At 46.8% G+C, this 25036-nt stretch overlaps 1 protein-coding gene across 3 annotated transcripts in view; it reads left to right on the top strand.

Moving 5' to 3' along the window:
- LOC141058425 (spectrin beta chain, non-erythrocytic 1-like) overlaps positions 1 to 25036 on the top strand; it is a 172746-nt gene that overhangs the window by 109312 nt on the left and 38398 nt on the right. For all 3 annotated transcript variants that reach the window (XM_073554677.1, XM_073554675.1, XM_073554676.1), the window contains 11 exons: positions 2515 to 2688; positions 9640 to 9731; positions 10392 to 10472; positions 11509 to 11624; positions 12056 to 12168; positions 12827 to 13014; positions 21903 to 22020; positions 22137 to 22295; positions 23157 to 23459; positions 23547 to 23700; positions 23824 to 24694. In XM_073554677.1, coding sequence (XP_073410778.1) covers positions 2515 to 2688; positions 9640 to 9731; positions 10392 to 10472; positions 11509 to 11624; positions 12056 to 12168; positions 12827 to 13014; positions 21903 to 22020; positions 22137 to 22295; positions 23157 to 23459; positions 23547 to 23700; positions 23824 to 24694 — 2369 coding nt within the window. The remainder of the gene's footprint in view (positions 1 to 2514; positions 2689 to 9639; positions 9732 to 10391; positions 10473 to 11508; positions 11625 to 12055; positions 12169 to 12826; positions 13015 to 21902; positions 22021 to 22136; positions 22296 to 23156; positions 23460 to 23546; positions 23701 to 23823; positions 24695 to 25036) is intronic.

Here is a 25036-nt window from a genome sequence, read left to right as displayed (position 1 = left end):
TTTGCAATTACACACACTAAAGCAGGGCAGGATAAATCTCTGGATGATGGGTAGCCAATGCGGGAATGCTAATGGCAGATTTAGAAAAATTAATTTGCCCTGCCGCTCCGGCAGCTATAATGTCCCGTAACTTCTGCAGCAGTCATTGCAAGTGAATTTCAAGCTTCACCTTGGCTGCAGCATTCATGTGACCGACGGAAGTGATATTATCACTGCAGGAATCACTGGAGCATTGATTCTGGAGTGGAAAGGGATTCGTTCGTTGTTTTTCTAGATTAATACCTGCTGTTGGATGAACTATTAAACCCCCACTCCACCCAAAAAAAAGAGCAACTTTCTGAGCTGATTATTACTAGGTTGTAAAAATACAATCTTCAAAGATAAATGAGTTTTTTGCATTCGAGGATGATTTGTATTTCTATTTATGGCCACTTTCCAGAAGTATAGGTTAAATATTAAATCAAATTCCCATATTGTCCAGCCCTATGATCCCCATATTTTACACACAGTACGTGAAGGGTGGCTCTCACATGGTGCATTATGGTTTGATGGTTTTACACTGGGATTTACATTTATCCGGGTATCAAATATGTATCCATGAGATGACACGGGTGTCTGATCTTTATCCTTGATCAATCTGAGGCTTCTCTGTCAATGGATGACAAGTAAATGAAAGCATGCCCAAAGTAGCCTGTCACGTACACTCTATGGACAAAAGTATTGGGATATTTCTTAAACATTGACTTGAAGTTTTAAATTCGGTGTACAACATCCGGCCCCATTGCCTTCCCACCGGTGTATAACCTCCAGTTCCTTGCCATGCCATCTAAATTCACTAACGTGTGACAGAACGTTTGGTAGTAAAGAGCTTACTTGTATCATTGCGGTCCTGTAACAGTGTAACAAGTACGTTCATGACATTTCTTCCTCCAAAATCTTCCCCATAATCCATGAGTGATATTGAAAAGTGAAAGGAGCCGCAGCAACTCAGCCACCAAGTGGAAACCCCGTAAAGTTACAGAACGGGGTCACCGAGGGCAGAAAAGTCACCAGCGCTCTGCTGAATCCATAACTGCAGAGTCCAGACCTCCTCTAGTCTAAGGGTGTGTGCACACGTTGCGGATTCTGCTGCGGAATTTTCCGCGTGGATTTGTCTAAATCCGCAGGTCAAAAGACCTGCTGTTTATCTGCAGATTTTCGGCGGTTTAAGCCTGCAGTTTTCCCCTGCGGGTTAACACCTGTCATGGAGCAGGTGCTAAACCGCTGCGGAATCCGTACAAAGAATTGACATGCTGCGGTTTTGAAACCGCAGCAAATCCATGCGGAAAAATCCGAGCATGTGCACAGCGGATTTCATTCCGCAGCAGAATCCGCAATGTGTGCACACACCCTAAAGATGGTTTAATCAGAGAAAATAACTTTGCAGGAACTTCAGAGGACTGGGGTGAAATTTTCTCTGAAGCCTCCTTCAGACAGTTTGGGATGTCTGGAAGAATGATTGTCCGGAGAAGAAAAGTTGAGTCATATGCCTTGCCAACAATAAATGAACATGAGACCATGTGTGTGTGGGGGGGCTTTTATTCCATGGAGGGGCCAAACTCACAATTTGGCCTAAAATCACTATGAATAAATGGATCTAAGCATCCTTCACGACCAACTTCTCCCATCATCTAGGAGCAATGTGTTGATGAACAAAGCTTTTGCCAGAATGATGGAGACCATGTTACAAGGCAAAAGTGATAACTAAGTGGATCGGTGAACAAATCTTGACATTTTAGGTCCATGGTCTGGAAACGCTCCAGATCTCACTCCCGTTGAGTACCTGTGGTCAGTCCTCAAAGCGGGAGGTGAAAAAAAACCTCCAGAAATTGTGATAAACTCCAAACACTGATTAGGCAAAAAATGGTTACCATCATTGAGGATTTGGATCAGAAGCCAATATCCAGCAATCAGGGGCAAGTTTAAAAATAAAACGTCAACACTGTAAATACTGAGACTTTACATAAACTTGATGTATTTGTCAAAAGTTTTAAAAACTTATGGTTTTCTTATTAAGTCTACTTCATTGACCATAGGTAAAACCAACTAAAAGATCTAAAAACACAACCAGCAAACTGAAAATCAAAATTTGTATCCGTCACAAAAACTTTTGGCAATGACTGTGCCGCCTCTCGAAACCCAAAGTATCCCAGAAAGAAAGCGGTCTCTCTAGGTCCACCTATAGGTTACAACCCCAAAAGTCAATGTCTGAACCAAGCCTTGAGACATTACTGATTCACCAAACCAGAGACCACCTTGTGAAGGTGATGTTGGTTCATGGTTGTTGCTCTTTGTTGGTGCAGAGTGGCTCTGAGGAGATGTGGTTTGTTTTTTTTTTTTTGTTTTTTTTTACCCTTTGTATGCGCCATGTTCTCCAGTTGCTGTAATCTGCTATGTATTTCTTATCAGACTTTGAAAAACAGATTGACATTTCTGTTTTTTTTTTTTTGTTTTGTTTTTGTTTTTTTTTTACAGCCCAAGCCCACTAAAGGTCGAATGCGGATTCATTGCCTTGAAAATGTTGACAAAGCTTTGCAGTTTTTGAAGGAACAGAAAGTCCATTTAGAGAACATGGGATCCCACGACATTGTGGATGGTAACCACCGACTGACTCTAGGACTTATTTGGACGATCATCCTCCGTTTCCAGGTAGTGATAAATCTATATTTTTTTTATAAAATTGCTCATCCCGTCCCTTGGCTAAACCATAAATCCACATTTCACTCTTTGTAGGACACTTGGCCATGAGTTATTTCCTGCCGTTTTTAAATTTTCTTCTAGTATTATACAAATATTTCCTACACTGTCAAGACTTGTACAATATTTGGATGCACTTGGGTAATTTTTGGCCTAAAAGATGCGATAAAATCACAAATGATGCTGTATTTGTCAATTGATTAGCAGATATGTTTACATGGAGCAATGGTTGGTAATGACTGTTTGCACAAATGGTCATCTGCCCAATCATAGGGGAGGATGAAAGGGCATTCACTGTCCCAGACCTCTGGACATGTCCTTGTTCCCGGGTGCAGAATTGCTTGGAACTAAACTTGGGCACGTTTTTTTTTTTCTTTACTTTTTGAAGACCTCATATTTTACCCTTTTGATTAGCTGAAAAAGAAAGGTGACACACTCTCCATTGTAATGCATTCTTTTTTTTTTTTTTTTTTTTTTTTTTTTTTTTGCACTTAGGTGTCATCCAAATATGTGCACCCTTTCTCTTCTATACATTCTGTGTTGCGCTGTTTGTTGCTGGCTGCAAAATTAGTTGATTGAAAATCCATTGCTGAGCCCATTCTGATTGAATGACGGAAGAGTTTTGGAAATATTTTCTTTTCCTAAGCTCCTCTCTGCAGATTTATGGCCACAGACCACATCAAAGTTGCGTTTGGCTTTTTAGAGGCTCCATATTTTGCAGCAAATGGTAACTTTTTTTTTTTTTTTTTGTAATGAAACCCAAATACATGCATTATTTTTGCCATTTTTTTCTGTCTTTTCCGGAGTTCCTCTCTTCTGATTTATGGCCACAGACTACATCAAAGATGAGTTTCCAGCAAAACAAATAGCCAGTAAAAACCAAACGGTGAACATTTTGGATGAAACCCAACTGCAAAAATAATTTTCTCGTTCGCCTTATTGAGGGACACAGAGACCATGGGTGTATGCTGTTGCCACTAGGAGGCTGACACTATGCACAAAAAAAGCTCCTCCGCAGTATACACCCCACCGACCGGCAGGGAATTCCTCAGTTTAGCTTAGTGTCAGTAGGAGGTGGACACGGGTCTTTGATTAGACCCCTATCTACCTCGATGTGCGTCGTTTCTTTTCAGGTTTTTCCGGAGGGATACAGAGTGAATAGTCACATCTGTACTCCCACAAGGAGTCTGATTACGGCGTGTACTGCCACCCCGTATCCTCGCAGATCTCCGTAGCAGGACCGACGCCAACACGAAGACGTGTCAGCGATTCAAGGGGTCCTTGTCGTCAGTCTCCCACCCACTCGCCTACCAGAGCCTGTCGGTTGGACGAGACGCAGACACCCTTCAGGAACAAGGTACTTTATTCTACAGGAATTCGGGCCCGGGACGGGTAAGTATTGGGCCCCATTTGCCTCCTCAGAGGGCACAGTTGCAGCGTTCTCCCTGGAGCAGGGACGCGGTAGCGCTGCGGACACCTGCGGCCATCCTGCGCTTACAGGCAGCCTCCGCTCTCTCTCCTACAGCCGTTCCCTTCTCCCCTGACAGTTTTTCTTACGGCAGCGCTCATGCTGTGGCACCTCCGCGCCGACCCCGTGCTGACAGGCGGCCGCCGCTATTAATTTAGGCCCCGGCTTCAATTCGGACCTACTTCAGCGTCGCGGCCAAGCCTCCCGCCCCTTTCTTCTAAGCGGGCTTCTCTCCCGCCCGTTCCAGGCCCTCCCACCGCCTCTCTCTTGCACCCCAGCCTGCTATTGGCCAGCGGGCGGTGCCTATTTCAGCCCGGCGGTTAGCTCCGCCCTTCTTCCCCTGGAAGTGCGCGTCTTCCTCGTTCCTCTCAGGCGGTCACCATCTTCTCAGCCTGTCAGCCGGACATCGTTCTCTTGGCCTGTCAGCCGGACATCGTTCTCTTGGCCTGTCAGCCGGACATCGTTCTCTTGGCCTGTCAGCCGGACATCGTTCTCTTGGCCTGTCAGCCGGACATCGCTCTGACCTGCATCTGCAGACAAGTCGGATAGCATCATCTCTGGGGACACCGGACCGTGAGTAGCTCTGCACTGCAGACTGACACCCTTCTCTGCTTTCTGTCCCCCAACCTCCCGGCACTACCTCTGTTCTCACTATGTCTTAACTCTAAATCTGATCGTACCCGCCCTACGGCTCCCTCCTGCACTCTAGTCAAGTTCTTTGCATGTTCTTCATGCAATCGCAAACTTCCCTCCGGTCAGTCCACTCCCCTCTGCCTGGACTGTAGCAATCCAATTCAGCCTGACGCCGCCCAGGAGCCATCTATGGCCCCAGGTGAGAGTGAACCCCCCCATGCCTGGCTGGGCTTAGTCTCTATCACAATCAGTGGCCGACCTCACCAGGGTGTCTCAGTCCCTAGTAGCCGTTCTGGATAAGTTGCCCCTGGACACTTCGGCAGGGTCCAGCAGGTCTCAAGAGATTCCATCTGAGTCAGCCAGTGTTAGTCGCAAAAGACCCAGGCAGGATCTCCAGCCGGAATCCTCTCCTCGTCCCATCTCGTCCTTCTCAGCAGCCTCCCTCCCGGTCCTCCTCTCCCGAGTCAGGTGAAGCGTTTTCGGACAGGTCATCTGAGGGGATTTTAGAGCTGGATTTGGACCAGGATGCGAACATGAAGGTTACGGTGCAGAACCTCATTGCAGCGATTCATCATACCTTCAACATTGCTGGCTCCCCTGCGAAATCCTCAGATCAGGAGGTTTTCGTTCAGACGGGCGGAAACACCCTCCAGGGTATTTCCTTTCCATTCCGAGTTTGGAAAGATTTTTTACCAGGGAAAGAGAAGATCCGACCAGACGCTTTCAAAGAGGAAAGCGTCTCGGCGTACTGTACCCGTTTGCTAAAGAGCTCACGGACAACTGGTCTCCTTCTCCCTCGGTGGACCCGCCCGTGTCCAGACTTTCTAATAACACGGTTCTCTCGCTTTCAGGTGTGGCGTCTCTAAAGGATTCTAATGATAGGATTATAGAATCCCTAGCAAAGTCTGCCTTCGAAGCGGCTTCAGCCGCGGTATATCCAATCTTTGCTTCATCTTGGGCAGCAAAGGCCATAGCTACTTGGGCAGAGGACCTTCGTCAGGGCATCCTAGGTAAAGCACAACCAGAGCGATTGGCCGATCTCGCCAATCAGATTTCCCATGCGGGGGATTATCTGCTTTCTGCTTCCTTGGATGCCGCATCCTGCGCAGTTCAGGCGTCAAGCAACGTAGTGGCAATCCGACGAACAATTTGGCTCAAGGCCTGGCAGGCGGACTTGTCTTCTAAAAAGTCTCTTACTAATCTGCCTTTTCAGGGAGTGCGCCTCTTTGGATCCCGATAGGACCAGATTATTAAGGACGCCACCGGAGGCACGAGTTCCCTCCTCCCTCAGTCCAAGCCTTGCAGACCTCCACTAAGGCGTCAGTTTCGACCCTTTCGGGCTTTCCGCCGTTTCAATACGGCGGAGAACCCTTCCAAGCAACAAAGACCGCAGGCACGCCAAGATAGAAAGTTTCCTTCAGACCCACTCCCTCCTGGCGATCCCACTCGTCCCAGGGCAGACCATCCAGATATGGACGGTCTACATCAGCATGACTATCGTCGGACTCCCGAGGGTCCCTTCCAATTGGGAGGTCGACTCCTTTTCTTCAGGGACGTCTGGCTGGCCTCAGTAGAGGACGCTTGGGTCAGGGAGGTTGTATCGTCAGGATACAAGATAGAGTTCATCTCTCTTCCACGGGATCGTTTCTTCGAATCCCGTCCTCCAAAAGATCCAGCCTTGATCCCGGGGTTCTTTACGGCTATCTCCTCTCTCCTCAGTTCCGGGGTGATTGTGCCCGTTCCCGAATCGGAGCACTTCACAGGGTTTTATTTGAACCTATTTGTGGTGCCGAAAAATGACGGGGTGGTCCGACCCATCTTGGATCTCAAGCTACTCAACAAGAGAGTCCGCCTTTGTCACTTCCGGATGGAGTCAGTTCGTTCGTTAATCGCTTACATGGAGGAGCAGGAATTCATGTGTTCAATAGACATCCATGTACGATCGCTGCAGATCACACGATTTCCGTCCCTCCGAACAACCATGAGTGTCCTGGGAAAGATGGTGGCGGCGATAGAGGCAGTTCCCTTTGCCCAATTTCACGCCAGACCTCTCCAGCATGCCATTCTGTCGAGGTGGAACAGGTCGGCTCTGTCCCTGGATCGCCCTGTTCGTCTTTCATGCCGGATGAAGCGGTCACTCAACTGGTGGTTGACGTCACCTCTCATCCCCTTGGGTCGGTCTTTTCTTCCCATTCACTGGCAGATTGTAACAACGGATGCCAGCCTACTCGGCTGGGGTGCAGTGTTCCGCAATCACACTGTTCAGGGTTGATGGTCGACTCAGGAATCAGCTCTGCCAATCAACGTCCTAGAGATACGAGTGATCCATCTGGATCTCGTCCACTGGGAGAGGCTCCTCAGGGGCCTGCCTGTCCGGATTCAGACAGACAATGCCACAGCGGTGGCATATGTCAACCGCCAAGGAGGGACACGGAGTGTCTCAGCCCTGGCAGAAGTGTCCAAGATTCTTCATTGGGCAGAGATTTCCGTTCCGACAATTTCCGCGGTACACATTCCCGGCGTGGACAACTGGGCCGCCGACTTTCTCAGCCGCGAGGGTCTTGCGGCGGGAGAGTGGTCCTTACATCCGGAGGTGTTTCATCTGCTCTGCCGTCGATGGGGAACCCCGGATGTAGACCTGCTGGCGTCTGGCCTCAACAGGAAAGTCCCACAGTTTGTTTCCAGGTCTCGAGACCCCCTGGCAGTGGGCGCCGATGCTCTTGGCCGTTCCTTGGTCGCAGTTTGAACTCCCCTACCTGTTCCCTCCCCTGCCGCTTCTTCCCAAGCTGTTGAAGAAGATCAAAGCAGAAGGAATTCCAGTCATTCTCATCGCCCCGAATTGGCCCAGAAGGTTTTGGTTCGCGGACATTGTCAACCTTCTCGCGGACGCCCCCTGGAAGCTTCCAGACAGGGCAGATCTGCTGTCTCAAGGCCCGATTTGCCACCCCAATTCTCGGCCGCTCAATTTAACGGCGTGGCTGTTGAGACCGAGGTTTTGAAACGGGCAGGATTCTCTGATCAAGTAATTCAGACCATGATCCGAGCCAGAAAGCCATCATCTTCCAAAATTTATTACCGTACTTGGAAGGCCTATTTCACTTGGTGTGAGGCCAATGACATCGCGCCCATGTGTTTTTCGCTCCCTTCTGTTCTGGCGTTTCTTCAGGCAGGGCTGGATGCGGGGCTTGCCCTCAGTTCTTTGAAGGGTCAAGTTTCGGCGCTGTCCATTTTATTTCAGAAGACGTTGGCCTCCCGCCCTCAGGTCAAAACCTTTCTTCAGGGCGTGGCTCACACGGTTCCTCCGTACCGAGCACCCGTGGATCCATGGGATCTTAATCTGGTTCTTGAGGTTCTGCAAGGTCCTTCTTTTGAACCTCTCAGGGATGTTTCCCTTTCTCTCCTTTCTTGGAAGGTAGCTTTTCTGGTGGCCATCACTTCCATCCGACGCGTGTCGGAATTGGCGGCTCTTTCTTGCCGCTCTCCCTTTTTGGTACTTCACCAGGATAAGGTAGTTCTGCGGCCTCCGCCCTCTTTCCTTCCGAAGGTGGTGTCTTCGTTTCACCTCAATGAGGATATTCTGCCGTCCTTCTGTCCGAGTCCAACTCATCCTCGGGAGCGGTCCTTGAACAAGCTGGATCTGGTCAGGGCGATGAGAGTCTATCTGGCTAGGATGACTTCCTTGCGAAAGACAGTCTCTTTTCATCATTCCAGATGGGGAGCGGAAAGGTCACCCAGCTTCAAAGGCCACTATTGCTCGCTGGATCAGATTTTGGAGGCCTACCGAGTTAAGCGTTGAGTGGCTCCTCCGGGGATCAGAGCCCACTCTACCCGGGCAGTGGGTGCCTCCTGGGCGGTACGCCACAGAGCTTCCGCGCTGCAGCTTTGCAAAGCTGCAACCTGGTCATCGGTTCACAATTCTACAAAGTCCACACCTACGCTTCGGCAGACGCCAGCCTAGGTAGAAGGATTCTGCAGGCTGCGGTGGTGAGTCCGCTGGCCTGATGGAAGTTTGTTTCCCACCCCAGGGACTGCTTTGGGACGTCCCATGGTCTCTGTGTCCCCCAATAAGGCGAACGAGAAAACAGGATTTTTGGGTTGCTTACCGTAAAATCTGTTTCTCGGAGCCTTCATTGGGGGTCACAGCACCCTCCCATGTTCTACAGCTCCTGTTCTTCCTTTGGTTGATTGGTTACAGTTGAGTTGTTTGTTCTGTTTTCAATCTGTTCTGTCACTTCTCCTACTGCTTTCTCACTAGCTGAGGAATTCCCTGCCGGTCGGTGGGGTGTACACTGCGGAGGAGGAGCTAACCTTTTTTTGTGCATAGTGTCAGCCTCCTAGTGGCAGCAGCATACACCCATGGTCTCTGTGTCCCCCAATGAAGGCTCCGAGAAACAGATTTTACGGTAAGCAACCCAAAAATCCTGTTATTAGCCATAAATAGATTTAAGTAAAAAAAGAAAAAAATCAGTTGTCTCCCCAAAAGAGGATGGCCTCAATAAGGCCAGATTCTGTCCGTCTCTGTGCTATGGAGCCATAGGCACGCCATGTCCTGCTGTATGATGAATGCCACATATGGTTAGTGTTGGTGGTTGTCCCCTAGAAGCAGTTGAGGAGGTAATTCCTCCACAATAAATCATCTGATCACGTTGCAGAATTATTATTTTTTTGTTTACTATTGGGGTCCTATATCATGGTATTGGCGCCATTGCCATGCAACTGTGTGAATGAAACCCAAAAATCAAATTCAGTAATGGGAAGCAGAAAAGATCCCAGAGTCAAGGAAATCCTATGTTTTCTTGTAGATTCAAGATATTAGTGTAGAGACCGAAGACAATAAAGAGAAGAAGTCGGCCAAGGATGCCTTATTACTGTGGTGTCAAATGAAGACTGCCGGGTGAGCATTAAACAAATGAGCGGCTTTTCTATATTCCGCCATCTAATATCGCTCGTGTCTATCCATGAGATAATCTGTGCCCAAAAATAGCTTCTGTTGGGTTTACGTGAAGTATTTGCATCGCAAACTAGAAGCTGAAAATGTAGTTTACTAATGTAAAGTGTAACTTAATCTTTCCAGTTAGATGACGTTACGATATTGACATATATATTTTTTAAAGATGTAACTTGTGGCTGATTTCATTAAGGCTGTGTGCACACGCTGCGGATTTTGCTGCGGTTCCGCAGCGGTTTTGGCCGCTGCGGACCCGCAGCAGTTTTTGCTGCGGTGTACAGTACCATGATTCCCTATGGGAATCAAAAACCGCAGTGCAGACGGTGCGGAATTTTCCACGCGGATTATCTGCGGTTTTCAATCCGCAGAAAGAATTGACATGTCAATTCTTTCTGCGGATTCTCCTGCGGTTTGCTATCTCCTCTATTGAGGAGATGAAAAACCGCAGGGCAAAACCGCAGAGCAATCCGCAGGTAAAACCGCAGGTCTTTTGACCTGCGGTTTCACCTGCGGATTTTACAAAATCCGCGCGGATGAATCCGCACCTAATCCGCAGCGTGTGCACACAGCCTAAACGTTTTTATTTTTTTTTTCCGTTTGTTTTAGGTATCCAAATGTTAACGTTCACAACTTCACAACAAGTTGGCGCGATGGGCTAGCATTTAATGCCATCGTGCACAAGCACAGGTTGGTAATGTTAAAAAACAAAAAAAGTGTGTATATGTAAAATAAGTGTTTTGTGTGTATATATAAAATAATAGTGTGTGTGCATATCTATAATAAATATATATGACCTCAATCACATGTCCGTTTTTAACATACATGTTTTTCAAGGATAGAGCACATATCTGTTATACTTGATCGGACTGCTCACAAATCCATGTGAGTGTCCATCCGAAAAAAAAAGTTTTTTTTGATCCAAAGTACAGATCTTACTATAGCCCATTAATTAAAAAAGGCAACAAATTACTGCCATTCATGTGCCATTTGAGCGCCATCAACTTTTTTACTGTAGGAGAAGCTTAGAGGGGTATTCACATCTCTCATACTATTCCAATATGTAGTAGGTGTACTAATATTATTAGCAAATACCTACACTTAGAAATTTTAGTATAGTTCTTCAGATTTGCTATATTGTATACTTCATGCAGGACATTGCAGGAGCTTAGGTATCCATGGTTACAACCTCTAAGAGCTGTCTAACTCACTATGAGTGGACGTAACCATGGCTACCTAAGCTACTGCAATGCCCTGCACATAGCGAATCAGAAGAACTATACTACTTTTCTAATTGGAAGTATTTGCTAATAATAATAATATTACACCTACTACATATTGGGATAGGATGTTGGAGATAGGAATTTTTCATTTTTTTTTCGGATGAAAAAAAATGGTTAAAAAATGGGCACACTGACCAGAAATGGATTAAAAAAAAAAAATAAGAACCGCTTTTCATTAATATCCAGGATATTTTATTTTGTAATACACAAAAAAAGTATGAATGAGGCCTAATGGGGCAGCGCTAAATGTTACCCAACACTGTAAATATATACAGAAGATTAGCATTACCAAAGGTAGAGACTCGTGCACATCCACTTGAACTACAAGTCTGTGTATTACTCGTGGTAGTTGTACAGCTAAGTGCTTGTCTGGGATGACTGTGATGTATGAAGAGCCGTGATCTTCAGATGAAGGCGTCTGATCTTGTTCTTATTTTCTCCAGGCCGGATATTATTGACTTTGACACTCTGAAGAAATCCAATGCTCACCACAACTTACAAAATGCATTCAACATTGCTGAGCGCGAGCTGGGCCTCACTAAGCTCCTGGATCCTGAAGGTAAATAACCTTTTGGCTTGGTTCACACTGGGGATATTTACCGTACTTGAATTTAACTCAAGAATGAGCCCATTTTTTTTTTTTTTTTTTTATTTCAGGGCTGCCAAATATATATATATTTTTTTCTTTTAAATTATTTATTTTTGACGCTACATTCCCAAAACAATATTTCTTTTATCCTCCATCAATATACTACACGATGGCTTGTTATTAATACTGCTGTCTTAGGGAACATATAGATTATGGATTCATTATACTCATTGGGTGTCATGTCCAAAATGATTGCTTTTGTATGTGTGGCATTTTGGGGGATTTTTTTTTTTTTTTTAGCTATTCATAAAGTGGCCATTTTTTTTTTCACTGATTCTTGTTAGACTGGAAACCTAAGTGTTCCTCCTTCTGTTTTTTTTTTTTTTTTTATTATACCCTAGACGTAAACGTAGACCAGCCAGATGAGAAGTCCATCATTACATACGTGGCTACGTTCTACCACTACTTCTCAAAGATGAAGGCCCTGGCAGTGGAGGGGAAGCGTATTGGCAAGGTACTTTAAACATTTTTTTGTTTTTTCCTCTAGTAGAATATTTTGGCGTAAGTCATGTTGCCGGTCTCATTGGGCTCGGTGAGTGCCCGTTTCGGCACGTCTCATGGCTGTACCAGTGTATAATAGGTAGTTATGTTGTGATGCAGTCTGCATTATTGGAGGATATAGGAGGGGAACGTTCTCCTAGATTGTTGTGGATCTGTAATCTACGCATATAAGTGTAACCTTTGTTTTCAGAATTTGACTTTAAAATACTAGGCTGTCTACTTAAAGCAGGGCCCAACCGAGGAAGGCAGTTTATTAAAGAAGGGCATGATTATCACTGTGTGAAGCACCCTTCCTTATAGCTGCTGGTTCGCCTTATATGACCCGCAAGACTTCGTCACGCAGACTCATCCTACAAATGCTCTTGTCGTTTCATCTTTCAGTCTCAGAGCCTAAAATTAAATTCTGGCACCACGTGGGTTTTGTGCAAAAGCAGCGTATTTTATTTATTTATTGGGGGGGGGGGTTAAAACCCAATTTTGGAAACTCTCGTTCGAGCCAAACCTTAATCTCAAAATCCCAACCTATATCCATGGGTTATATGTGAAATACTGGAAATAAAAAAAAAAAAAAAAATCTTCGCATTGCTTATGTTCTACCGTGCAATTTGTAGGTGTTGGACCACGCGATTGAAGCAGACCAGCTGATTGAGAATTACGAGCGCCTGGCATCTGAGCTACTACAGTGGATTGAGCAGATGATCATTACACTCAATGATCGAAAGTTGGCCAACTCCCTGAGTGGTGTCCAGAACCAGCTTCAAGCTTTCAACACTTACCGAACAGTAGAGAAGCCCCCCAAGTGAGTCCCTCCTTATCTGAATAATGTTTTTGAGTTAGTCAGATAAATTTTAACAACTTTATCACACCAGGACAATACTTTGGATTTGGTGAATCAGTGGGATGACCATGCAATGCAAGGTTGTGCCAATTCCAACCAGAATAAAATGCTGTACGGGTGTCTTAGATAAGGGGTTGACACCTCTGGGAGACCACAAGAACATTCTTAAAGGGAATCTGTCACCCTTTTTTTTGGCTTTGCAGCTGCCGGCATAGACATCGGGGGCCTCCGATGTAACCTGAAAGAGAAGAAAAACACGTTATATTATACTCACCGAGGTGGGCGGTCCAGTCCGATGGGTGTCGCCGTCCCGTCCGGCGCCTCCCTTCTTCATGGGATGACGTCCTCTTCTCCCATCCTGTAATGGCTCCGGCGCAGGCGCACTGCTCTGCCCTGTTGAGGCGTCGAGAGGTCTGGCGCCCGCGCACTGCAGTATTCTGCTCTACCCTCAACAGGGCAGAGCAATGCGCATGCGCCGGAGCCATTTCAGGACGGGAGAAGGACGTCATCGCATGAATAAGGGAGGCGCCGGACCGGACCACCCACCTCGGTGAGTATAATATAACGTGTTTTTCTTCTCTTTCAGGTTACATCGGGGGCTTATCTACAGCATTACAGAATGCTGTCGATAAGCCCCCGATGTCTATGCCGGCAGCTAATAGGGGATAAAAAGGGTGACAGATCCCCTTTAAGGACCTTAGATGTACATTTTTGTCACGTACGGAGTTTAGGGAGCAGGCTCAGCTCCTGAGCCTGCTCTATACCGGACAGATGCTGGCCGCATTCTACAGTCAGCATCTGCCTGGAACAGCAGCAACTGGATCTAGCTTTAACCATTTAATCACTGTCAATCCTTGATGGTATCATTTAAAAGGCCTCAGTGCCACTCATGCTCCAGTTCCCATCAGCCCTGCCGCAATGGACCGATGGTCTGCTTAAGACCCCCGTGAACTAGCATCTTGGTTGTCATACGAAGCCCAATAAATTATATGTTATAATACAATAGTCTTGCAGTACTATAAGTGATCAAGATTCAAGTTCCCTAACCGGGATAAAAAATAAAGTTTTACAAAATATATAGATAGATATTCCCCTTTTTTCTTTAATGAAAAGTAAAGAAATTAAAACAAATGAACATATGAAGCATTGTTTGTAAAAGTCTGAAAAAAAAAATAAAATAATTTAAACAGTTCATTAATGGCCAGAATTGCCATTTTTTCGTTTAGTGCATTTATCCCCAACCCCCTCTCCAAAAAAAAAATGCAATACAAAAAGCTATCAAACTATGTCACATGTACCCCAAAATGGTATCATTAATAAACACCAGCTCGGTGCATTAAAAAAAACAATGTCAACAAGAAAAATTTATGGGTCTCGGACTCAAATGGTTCTGAATTTTCTTTTCCTCTCCCCCACCCCCAAAAAATATAGTTTATTCCACCACAATAGTGTTATATATATATATATATATATATATATATATATTTATATTTATATATTTTTTTTTTTTTCAGTACATTATATGGTAAAATGAGTTTGTCCTGTAAAAACAAACCTTTGTCGACAGAAAAAAAAGTTATGGCCCTTCAAAGAAATTAAGGATAAAAGGAGATATTGTCCAGTCATGAAAGTGTTAAAGTTCAGTTATATTAAAAAATGAAATTATAAGTTCCCATTTAGCCACATGAAACCTTTATGATGGACCTAGAAGTCCAGTGGGCGGTCCGACTCACTGACAGCCAATCTGTGCTCACTTATACAAGGAAGGCACTGATGAGACCGCCCACTGGACTCCATTCTGCCGAATAGTGCTTCTTCATCGTTGGCTGTGTGAAGTCACTGGGTACATACAACATTCTGCTCCAATTACATTGTAGAAGCCTAGACAATACTTGAAGATTTCAGGGATTTTTTCAGTCTTGAGCTGTTGGATGATTGCCCGAGTCAACATCCTACCTGTGTATAAGAGAATCCTCATCAGCGCCTACAACCGTCTGTTCCTAATCCTGCGCCCTTCACCGAGCCAAAACTTTCCTAGTAGATAAAAGCATTTCCTCTCTCCTATAATCCATAAATGTTCTGCTTTCCGCACCTCCACCTTGAAACTTCCAAGCGGTTTCTTATCTTTCTGCGTGCATCGAAATGGAAAAAAAAAAGTGAAATAAAAGTCTAATTGATTCTGTTAGAGAAATTAAGGTGAAAAATTTATAGCTGCCTTTACACTCCTATACCAAAGAAAGTTACATAAAATATAAAAGAAATATGAATAGTAAAATACAATTTTTAATAATATTATTTTATTGATGTGTGTGAAAAAATATAGACGGTATGTATGTGTAAAAAATAAATATATAATTTACGTGTGTGTAAAATAAAAAGATATATAAGTATGTAAAAAAGTGTTATACTTTTTTTTTACATATACATGTCATATGCATAATTTTTACATATGTCAAAAAATCATATATAAAATAAAAAATATACACCATGCATATAAAATACATGTCATGTGTATCTTTTTTACATATACATGTTATATATTTATTTAATGTATTTATTTTACTCATGTAAAACAAAGACATGTATATTAAAACAAATAAAATATAATATATACCATATATTTCTCGGTCGCCTTATTGGGGGACACAGAGACCATGGGTGTATGCTGCTGCCACTAGGAGGCTGACACTATGCACAAAAAAAGTTAGCTCCTCCTCCGCAGTGTACACCCCACCGACCGGCAGGGAATTCCTCAGTTTAGCTTAGTGTCAGTAGGAGGTGGACACTGGTCTTTCATTAGACCCATATCTACCTCAGTGTGCGTCGTTCCTTTTCAGGTTTCCGGAGGGATACAGTGTGAAGAGTCACAACTGTACTCCCACAAAGAGACTATGAGTACGGCGTGTACTGCCACCCCGTATCCTCATAGCTCTCCGTGCGGACCAGAAGCTCGGCGCAGATGCGGGCCAGCGACGGATGGTCCTTGCCAAACGCCTCCCACCCACTCGCCCACCAGAGCCTGTCGGTCGGAAGAGGCGCAGACACGGGAAAGATTAACAGACAGCGTTGGATAAAGAAGGTACCTTTATTGGAGCAGAGGCGCGGCGCACGGAGCAAACCACCGCAAGGATACATTGGAGCGGCACCAAGGCAGCGCTGCAGGATGCGGCCCGCGCCTTCGACGGTCGCCGCATTTCACCTAGTCCCCGACTGCGGTGCGGGCCTTGTCTCCCCCCCGCCTGTATTCATCGGGGGATTCATCTTCCGGCGCGGTTCTGGCGGCATCTTCGTTGTGTGTGGCCGCTGCAGCGTTGCGGCACTTCCGCGCCGCCCATTGCTTACAAGCGGCCACCGTCTCTAATTTAGTCCCCGGCTTCATTTTAGGCCTTCGCGGCCACGCCCCCTGCCCACTCATAGGCCGTCTGCGCTCCCGCCCGTTCCTAGGCCCTCCCACCGCCTCTCTTGGCCTGTGGCTGGGTAAGGAGGGCGGTTTCCTTTAGTTCAGTTGGCTAACTCCGCCCTTCTTCTTGGCCCTCCTGAACCGCGTTTTTTTCATCCACCTCAGGCTGCCGCCATCTTTGCAGCCTGTCAGCCGGAGACGATAGACAGATGTCAGCTATCCCCTGCTGGGGTCCTGCAATTCTCACAAGCCTGGTACAGCGCTTTGGGGACACCGGACCGTGAGTAGTTCTGCAACTGCAGACTGACACCCTCCTCTGCCTTTCTGTTCCACAACCTTCCGGCTTTTCTTCAGGGTCCTTCTGTTCCATCTTTATGTCTAACTCTAAGTCTGAGCGTAGCCGGCCGCCGGCCCCCACGGGCACTCTAGTCCAGTTCGTCGCATGCACCTCTTGCAATCGCAGACTTCCCTGACCCCGTTCAGGAGCCATCTATTGTGCCACGTGAAAGTGAATTCCCCATCCCTGGCTGGGCCTCGTCTTTCACAATCTGTGGCAGACCTCCCCAGAGTGTCTCAGTCCCTAGTGGCCGTTCTTGATAGGTTGCCCCTGGACACTTCTGCAGGGTCCAGCAGGTCGCAAGACATTTCATCTGAGCCAGCCAGCAGAAGCCGCAAAAGACCCAGGCAGGATCTCCGGCCGGAATCCTCTCCTGGCCTCACATCCCCACATAGTCCTTCCCAGCAGTCGCCCTCCCGTGCCTCCTCACCCGAGTCAGGTGAAGCGTTTTTAGAGCTGGATTCGGACCAGGACGCGGACATGAAGGTTACAGTACAGAACCTCATTGCTGCGATTCACCACACCTTCGAAATCTCAGACTCCCCTGCGAAATCCTCAGATCAGGAGGTTTCGTTCAGACGGGCAGAAACACCTTCCAGGGTCTTCGCCTCCCACTCTTGAGTTTGGCAAGACTCTTACCAGGGAAAGAGAAAATCCGACCAGGCGCTTTCAAAGAGGGAAGCGCCTTGGCGTGCTGTATCCGTTTGCCAAAGAGCTCACCGATAACTGGTCTGCTTCCCCCTCGGTAGACGCACCCGTGTCCAGACTTTCTAACAACACGGTCCTCCCGATTTCAGGTGTGACGTCGTTACAAGATTCTAATGATAGAATTATAGAATCTTTAGCAAAGTCAGCATTTGAAGTGGCTGCAGCGGTGCTAAGCCCAGCCTTCACTTCACTTGGGTAGCGAAGGCCATAGCCACTTGGGCAGAGGATCTCCGCAAGGGCATCCTAGATAAGGCCCAACCAGGGCATTTGGCTGATCAGGCCAACCAGATCTCCCATGCAGGGGATTATCTACTCTCTGCCTCCTTGGATGCCGCGTCCTGCGCAGTTCAGGCGTCAAGCAACATGGTGGCAGTCCGACGTACAATTTGGCTCAAAGCTTGGCAGGCGGATTTCTCTTCAAGAAAGTCCCTTTCCAATCTGCCTTTTCAGGGAGCGCGGCTCTTCGGATCCCAGCTGGACCAGATTATTAAGGACGCCACTGGGGGCACGAGTTCCCTCCTCCCTCAGTCCAAGCCTCGCAGACCTCCGCTAAGACGTCAGTCTCGGCCCTTTCGGTCTTTCCGCCGCTTCAATACGGCAGAGAATTTCTCTAACCAACAGAGACCGCAGGCATGCCAGGATAGGAAGAAGGTGCCTTTCAGACCCACTCCTTCCTGTCGATCTCACTCCTCCCAGGTCAGATCCTCCAGGTCCAGATCTGGTCGGTCCACATCAGCATGTCTATCAACGGACCCCCGGGGGTCCTTCCCAATTAGGAGGTCGACTCCTTTTCTTCAGAGACGTCTGGCTTGCCTCAGTAGAGGACACTTGGGTCAGGGAAGTTGTATCATCAGGATACAAGATAAACTTAGTTTCTTGTCCCCGGGATCGTTTTTTCGAGTCCCGACCTCCAAAGGATCCTGCCTTAGTTCTGGGGTTCTTTGCGTCCATCGCTTTTCTCCTCAATTCCGGAGTGATTGTGCCCGTTCCCGAATCAGAACGTTTCACAGGATTTTATTCAAACCTGTTTGTGGTACCGAAAGAAGGCGGGACAGTTCGCCCATCTTGGGCCTCAAGTTACTCAACTAGAGAGTCCGACTGCGTCACTTCCGAATGGAGTCTCTTCGGTCGGTAATCGCTTCCATGGAGATGCAGGAGTTCATGTGTTCAATAGACATTCAAGATGCCTATCTACATCTTCCCATATTCTCCGGGCATCAGAAGTTCCTGCGTTGTGCGATTCGCCAGGAACATTACCAGTTCGTTGCACTGCCGTTCGGTCTCGCCACCGCACCCAGAGTATTTACAAAGATCATGGCGGCGTTGATGGCCTTGTTGAGAATCAGAGGTCTCCTTCTCTTTCCGTACCTCGACGACATTCTGATCAAAGCTCCATCCTTTCATCAAGCTCGCCAAAGTCTTACCATCGTCCTCGACACCCTGTCCAATTTCGGGTGGCTCGTCTACAGGAAGAAGCCCTGTCTTGTCCCGACACAACGTCTTGTGTTTCTGGGTCTATTGTTCGACACTCGGCGATCGAGGGTTTTTCTCCCACAAGAAAAAATTGGCTCTCTGCAGCGGGATGTACGATTGTTGCAGATCATACGACTTCCATCTCTCCGAACAACCATGAAAGTCCTGGGAAAGATGGTGGCGGCAATAAAGGCGGTTCCCTTTGCCCAATTTCACTCCAGACCTCTCCAACACGCCATCCTGTCTCGGGGGAACAGGTCTGTCCTTTCCCTGGATCACCCATTTCGACTTTCATACCGGGTCAAGCGGTCACTCAACTGGTGGTTGACGTCACCTCTCATCCTCTTGGGTCGGTCTTTTCTTCCCATTCACTGGCAGATTGTAACAACGGATGCCAGCCTCCTCGGCTGGGGTGCAGTGTTCCGCAATCACACTGTTCAGGGTCGATGGTCGACTCAGGAATCAGCTCTGTCGATCAACGTCCTAGAGATACGAGCGATCCATCTGGCTCCCGTCCACTGGGAGAGGCTCCTCGGGGGCCTGCCTGTCCGGATTCAGACAGACAATGCCACAGCGGTGGCATATGTCAACCGCCAAGGAGGGACACGGAGTGTCTCAGCCCTGGCAAAAGTGTCCAAGATTATTCATTGGGCAGAGATTTCCGTTCCGACAATTTCCGCGGTACACATTCCCGGTGTAGACAACTGGGCCGCCGATTTTCTCAGCCGCGAGGGTCTCACGGCGGGAGATTGGTCCCTACATCCGGAGGTGTTTCATCTGCTTTGCCGTCGATGGGGAACCCCGGATGTAGACCTGCTGGCGTCTCGCCTCAACAGGAAAGTCCCACAGTTTGGTTCCAGGTCTCGAGACCCTCTGGCAGTGGGCGCCGACGCTCTGGCCGTTCCTTGGTCACAGTTTGAACTCCCTATCTGTTCCCTCCCCTGCCTCTTCTTCCCAGGCTGTTGAAGATCAAAGCAGAAGGAATTCCAGTCATTTTCATCGCAGAATTGGCCCAGAAGGTCTTGGTTCGCGGACATTGTCAACCTTCTCGCGGATGCCCCCTGGAAGCTTCCAGACAGGGCAGATCTGCTGTCTCAAGGCACGATTTGCCACCCCAATCCTCGGCCGCTCACTTTAATGGCGTGGCTGTTGAGACCAAGGTTTTGAAACGGGCAGGATTCTCCGATCAAGTAATTCATACCATGCTCCGAGCCAGAAAGCCATCATCTTCCAAATTTTATTACTATACTTGGAAGACCTATTTCACTTGGTGTAAGGCCAATGTCATCGCGCCCATGTGTTTTTTGCTCCCTTCTGTTCTGGCGTTTCTTCAGGCAGGGCTGGATGCTGGGCTTGCCCTCAGTTCTTTGAAGGGTCAAGTTTCGGCGCTGTTCATTTTATTTCAGAAGACGGCCTCCCGCCCTCAGGTCAAAATCTTTCTTCAGGGCATGGCTCACACTGCTCCTCCGTACCGAGCGCCCGTGGATCCATGGGATCTTAATCTGGTTCTTGAGGTTCTGCAAGGTCCTCCTTTTGAACCTCTCAGGGATGTTTCCCTTTCTCTCCTTTCTTGGAAGGTAGCTTTTCTGGTGGCCATCACTTCCATCCGGCGCCTGTCGGAATTGGCGGCTTTCTTGCCGCTCTCCTTATTTGGTACTTCACCAGGATGAGGTACTTCTGCGGCTTCCGCCCTCTTTCCTTCCGAAGGTGGTGTGCTCTTTTCACCTCAATGAGGATATTGTTCTGCCGTCCTTCTGTCCGAGTCCAACTCATCCTCGGGAGCGGTCCTTGAACAAGCTGGATCTGGTCAGGGCGATGAGAGTCTATCTGGCTAGGATGACTTCCTTGCGAAAGACAGTCTTTTCATCATTCCAGATGGGTCGCGGAAAGGTCACCCAGCTTCAAAGGCCACTATTGCTTGCTGGATCAGATCGGCAATTTTGGAGGCCTACCGGATTAAGCATTGAGTGGCTCCTCCAGGGATCACAGCGCACTCTACCCAGGCAGTGGGTGCCTCCTAGGCGGTACGCCACAGAGCTTCCGCGCTGCAGCTTTGCAAAGCTGCAACCTTGTCTTCGGTTCACATGTTTGTGAAATTCTACTAAGTCCACACCTACGCTTCGGCGGATGCCAGCCTAGGTAGAAGGATTCTGCAGGCTGCGGTGGTGAGTCCGCTGGCCTGATGGAAGTTTATTTTCCCACCCCAGGGACTGCTTTGGGACGTCCCATGGTCTCTGTGTCCCCCAATAAGGCGACCGAGAAAACAGGATTTTTGGGTTGCTTACCGTAAAATCTGTTTCTCGTAGCCTTCATTGGGGGACACAGCACCCTCCCATGTTCTACAACTCCTGTTCTTGCTTTGGTTGATTGGTTACAGTTGAGTTTTGTTCTGTTTTCAATCTATTGTGTTACTTCTCCTACTGCTTTCTCACTAACTGAGGAATTCCCTGCCGGTCGGTGGGGTGTACACTGCGGAGGAGGAGCTAACTTTTTTTGTGCATAGTGTCAGCCTCCTAGTGGCAGCAGCATACACCCATGGTCTCTGTGTCCCCCAATGAAGGCTATGAGAAACAGATTTTACGGTAAGCAACCCAAAAATCCTGTTTTTATATACTGTATATATGGGGGTCACATGATCATAAGTGATAAGGGCAGAGTTTTGCCTTTACAGTAGGCATATTGATCATAGACCACAATAATCTACAGATGTTTATTGACTTATGCTGGAGTATAGTGGGCATGTTCTGTGACCTGTGCAGGAAGGAGGAGTAGGTGAGCTGTGACAGTCGCTGTGATGATTTTTCTGCTGCTTCAAAATATAGCACAGTATTGGTACCATCCCATTATATACGTGACTTGTGCCTATATAGAATCGTTTTGTAGACCCGAACAGTTGTACTATATCACTTGTATCCTGATATGTGGTTTCAGATTCACAGAAAAAGGAAATTTGGAAGTTCTCCTCTTTACCATACAGAGTAAAATGAGAGCAAACAATCAAAAGGTCTATACCCCAAGGGAAGGAAAACTCATATTTGATATAAACAAGGTACAGATTAATTATCACTTCCGCTACATTGGATCATTTTTTCTTTTTAAAAGCTATTCATCTTCTTGTGGATGAGATCGCACAACTTGACTTTTTTTTTTTCTTTTTGTTCCCAGGCCTGGGAGCGGCTGGAGAAGGCAGAACATGAGCGAGAGCTTGCCCTGCGTGACGAGCTGATTCGCCAGGAGAAATTGGAGCAGCTAGCGGCAAGATTTGATCGGAAGGCAGCCATGAGAGAGACCTGGCTCAGTGAGAATCAGCGCCTTGTGTCACAGGTATTTAGCGTTTCTCTGTTACTTGAGTCATTTTTTTTATTGCTTTTTGCAAATCCTTTTTTTATTTCATCTGTTGCACCATAAGTGGTTGAAGGTGTTGTCCAAACTTGGTAAATTCACCCCTATCTGCGGGATTTGTAACAACTCGCTGATTTCTTCGGATCAGTGATGGTACCAATTATCTGATCATCTTCAACTTTTTGCAAATAATGTTCATAGGTTAGAACTTACCATGCAGGATCAACCCCTTTTTGCTTGGGTTTTTCTCATCATCCATAATAGTGTGATAGTGCAAAGTGCTTGTAAAAAAAAAAAAAAAAAAAAGCCAAGCAACTTTGCCATTTACCTCTTATTAAAAATCTCTATACTCAAGAATTCTATAGTTTTACTGCTTATTGTTTACCAGTGATCTCTGCAGTGTATCACAAGTGGCCGGTTTCTTATGCAAAGACCATGTGCTTGCAAGCACTTTGGTATAGATCTGGTTAGCGGTGCTCTGTAGGTGGCAGGATCACTGGCTCTGACAGTTTTCATTGCCCAATGCGATATTCCGATGCTGCAGTGGCAAAGCTGCCTCTATCAACATTTGAAAGTGTGCCATTGGACCAAGGACTCAACCATGCCGCTGGTCCGAACTGTCAATCAGGATAAGTGCACCGCCCCCAGGCAAGTTGAAAGTTGAGGCAGAGAAGCAGTGTGCTCTCGAAGATAGAAGATGAGAGCAACCTATTAAACTTAATTGAATGATGATGAGATGTATATGGCTCCTGTTACCCAAGTATCCAATGATTTTAGTATTTCCTAAGAGCCATACCCAAACTCTCCCTAAAATGGAGCCGATCTTCCATCTTTATGTTGCAGGATAACTTTGGCGTGGACCTTGCTGCAGTTGAAGCTGCTGTGCGGAAACATGAAGCGATCGAGACAGACATCGTTGCATACAGCGAGCGCGTACAAGCCGTCAATGCCGTTGCCAATGAACTAGAGGCAGAGAATTATCACGACATTAGAAGAATTTTGGCTCGCAAGAGCAATGTGACCCGTTTATGGGATTATCTAAGGGAGCTGGTTGCGGCCAGACGACAAAGACTTCTGATGAATCTAGAACTTCAAAGAATGTTCCAAGATTTGTTGTATCTCATGGATTGGACAGATGAAATGAAGGTGCGGTGAGGAGATGATTCTAGACCTTTTATTGTGCCCAATAGTTGTGTTATAAGGTAAAACCGTATCTTTTGTCTCTTTCCTCAGGGTCGCCTGCAGTCTGAAGATTATGGGAAACACCTTCATGGCGTAGAAGATCTTTTACAAACTCACACATTAGTAGAGGCTGATATCGCTGTGCAAGCAGAACGAGTAAAATCAGTGGGTGCCGTTGCCGAAAAGTTCATGGCTGATGATGAAGGTTTGTAGAAAATGTCGACAAGTAATGATGTGGACAGGTTAATATGAAGGAAAGAGAATAAAGACCATGAAAATTGTGGAATTTAATAAAAATTGCAAATATATATTTTTTTTCATCGTTTAGGTTATAAACCGTGTGATCCAGAAGTGGTGCGTAAGCGTGTGCAGCTCTTAGAGCAACAATATGCAGAATTGTGCAATCTGTCTGCAGCTCGAAGATCAAAGCTGGAAGAGTCCAGGAGGCTTTGGAAATTTTTCTGGGATATGGGTGAAGAAGAAGCTTGGATCCGAGAACAAAGTCGCCTTCTTTTGTCTGATGACTATGGTAAAGACATCACCAGCTCCTTAAGGTTAATCAGCAAGCACAATGCTTTCCGAGATGAAATGAGCGGGCGTTACGGCCCGTTGCAGCAGACTGTAGCTGAAGGTGAAGAGCTGGTTTCACAGGGCCATTTTGGAGCTGGAGAAATCGAAGAAAAAATATTGGAAGTGAAAGGACAATGGAAGCAGCTCGAAGCTTTGGCTGAAGACCGGGGAAGCAAATTAAGGGAAGCCTACAGCTACTACCAGTTCCAAGCTGACGCCAATGACGCAGAGGTTTGGATTTTAGACACTTTGAGGCTGGTTTCGTCCAATGACGTAGGCCACGACGAGTACTCTACACAGAGGTTAATTAAAAAACATAAGGATGTGGAAGAGGAGATCCTCAATCACCGACCAGCTATTGACGCACTGCATGAACAAGCCAGTGGTTTACCGTCATCCTACGCTCATTCTCCTGAGGTTGATGGAAGACTTCCTGCTCTGGAGCAACGGTATGAAGAGTTGGTGACCTTGGCTGCCCATCGGAAGCAGGCTCTTCAAGACTCCCTGGCTCTGTACAAAATGTTTAGTGAAGCTGATGCTTGTATCCTTTGGATAGATGAGAAAGAGCAGTGGTTAAACGGAATGGAAATCCCGGAGAAACTTGAAGATCTGGAAGTAATCCAGCAAAGGTAATTGGTGTAGATTATTGAAGATGACCTAGAGAGCCACCTTCAGTTCTGAGAGAGGGTCGCGAGCCACATCCAGCTCCCTCCCCCCTCACAGTAGTGGCAACCAGAGCCCCCATTACAGGTATAATGATAACCAAAGCTTTTCCACAGAAATCCCCCAGAAGTCGTATAACAAGATCCAGTGGTCCCCACAATTCCCCCATTCAGTATTCTCCCATCCAGCACTCCCAACACACTGTCACATCCAGCTTCAGGCACCTCCTCCGACAGGTAGTATCATCCTGTCTCCAGCATACCACACTTAAAAAAAAAAAAAAAAAAAAACATCGAAACCTCTAAGAC

Source organism: Dendrobates tinctorius, unplaced genomic scaffold (genome assembly GCF_039654945.1).
Source record: "Dendrobates tinctorius isolate UK_male_01 unplaced genomic scaffold, ASM3965494v1 ptg000211l, whole genome shotgun sequence".
Lineage (NCBI taxonomy): Eukaryota > Metazoa > Chordata > Amphibia > Anura > Dendrobatidae > Dendrobates > Dendrobates tinctorius.
Note: the sequence above shows the minus strand (reverse complement) of the source record. Positions and strands in the feature narration are given on the sequence as shown.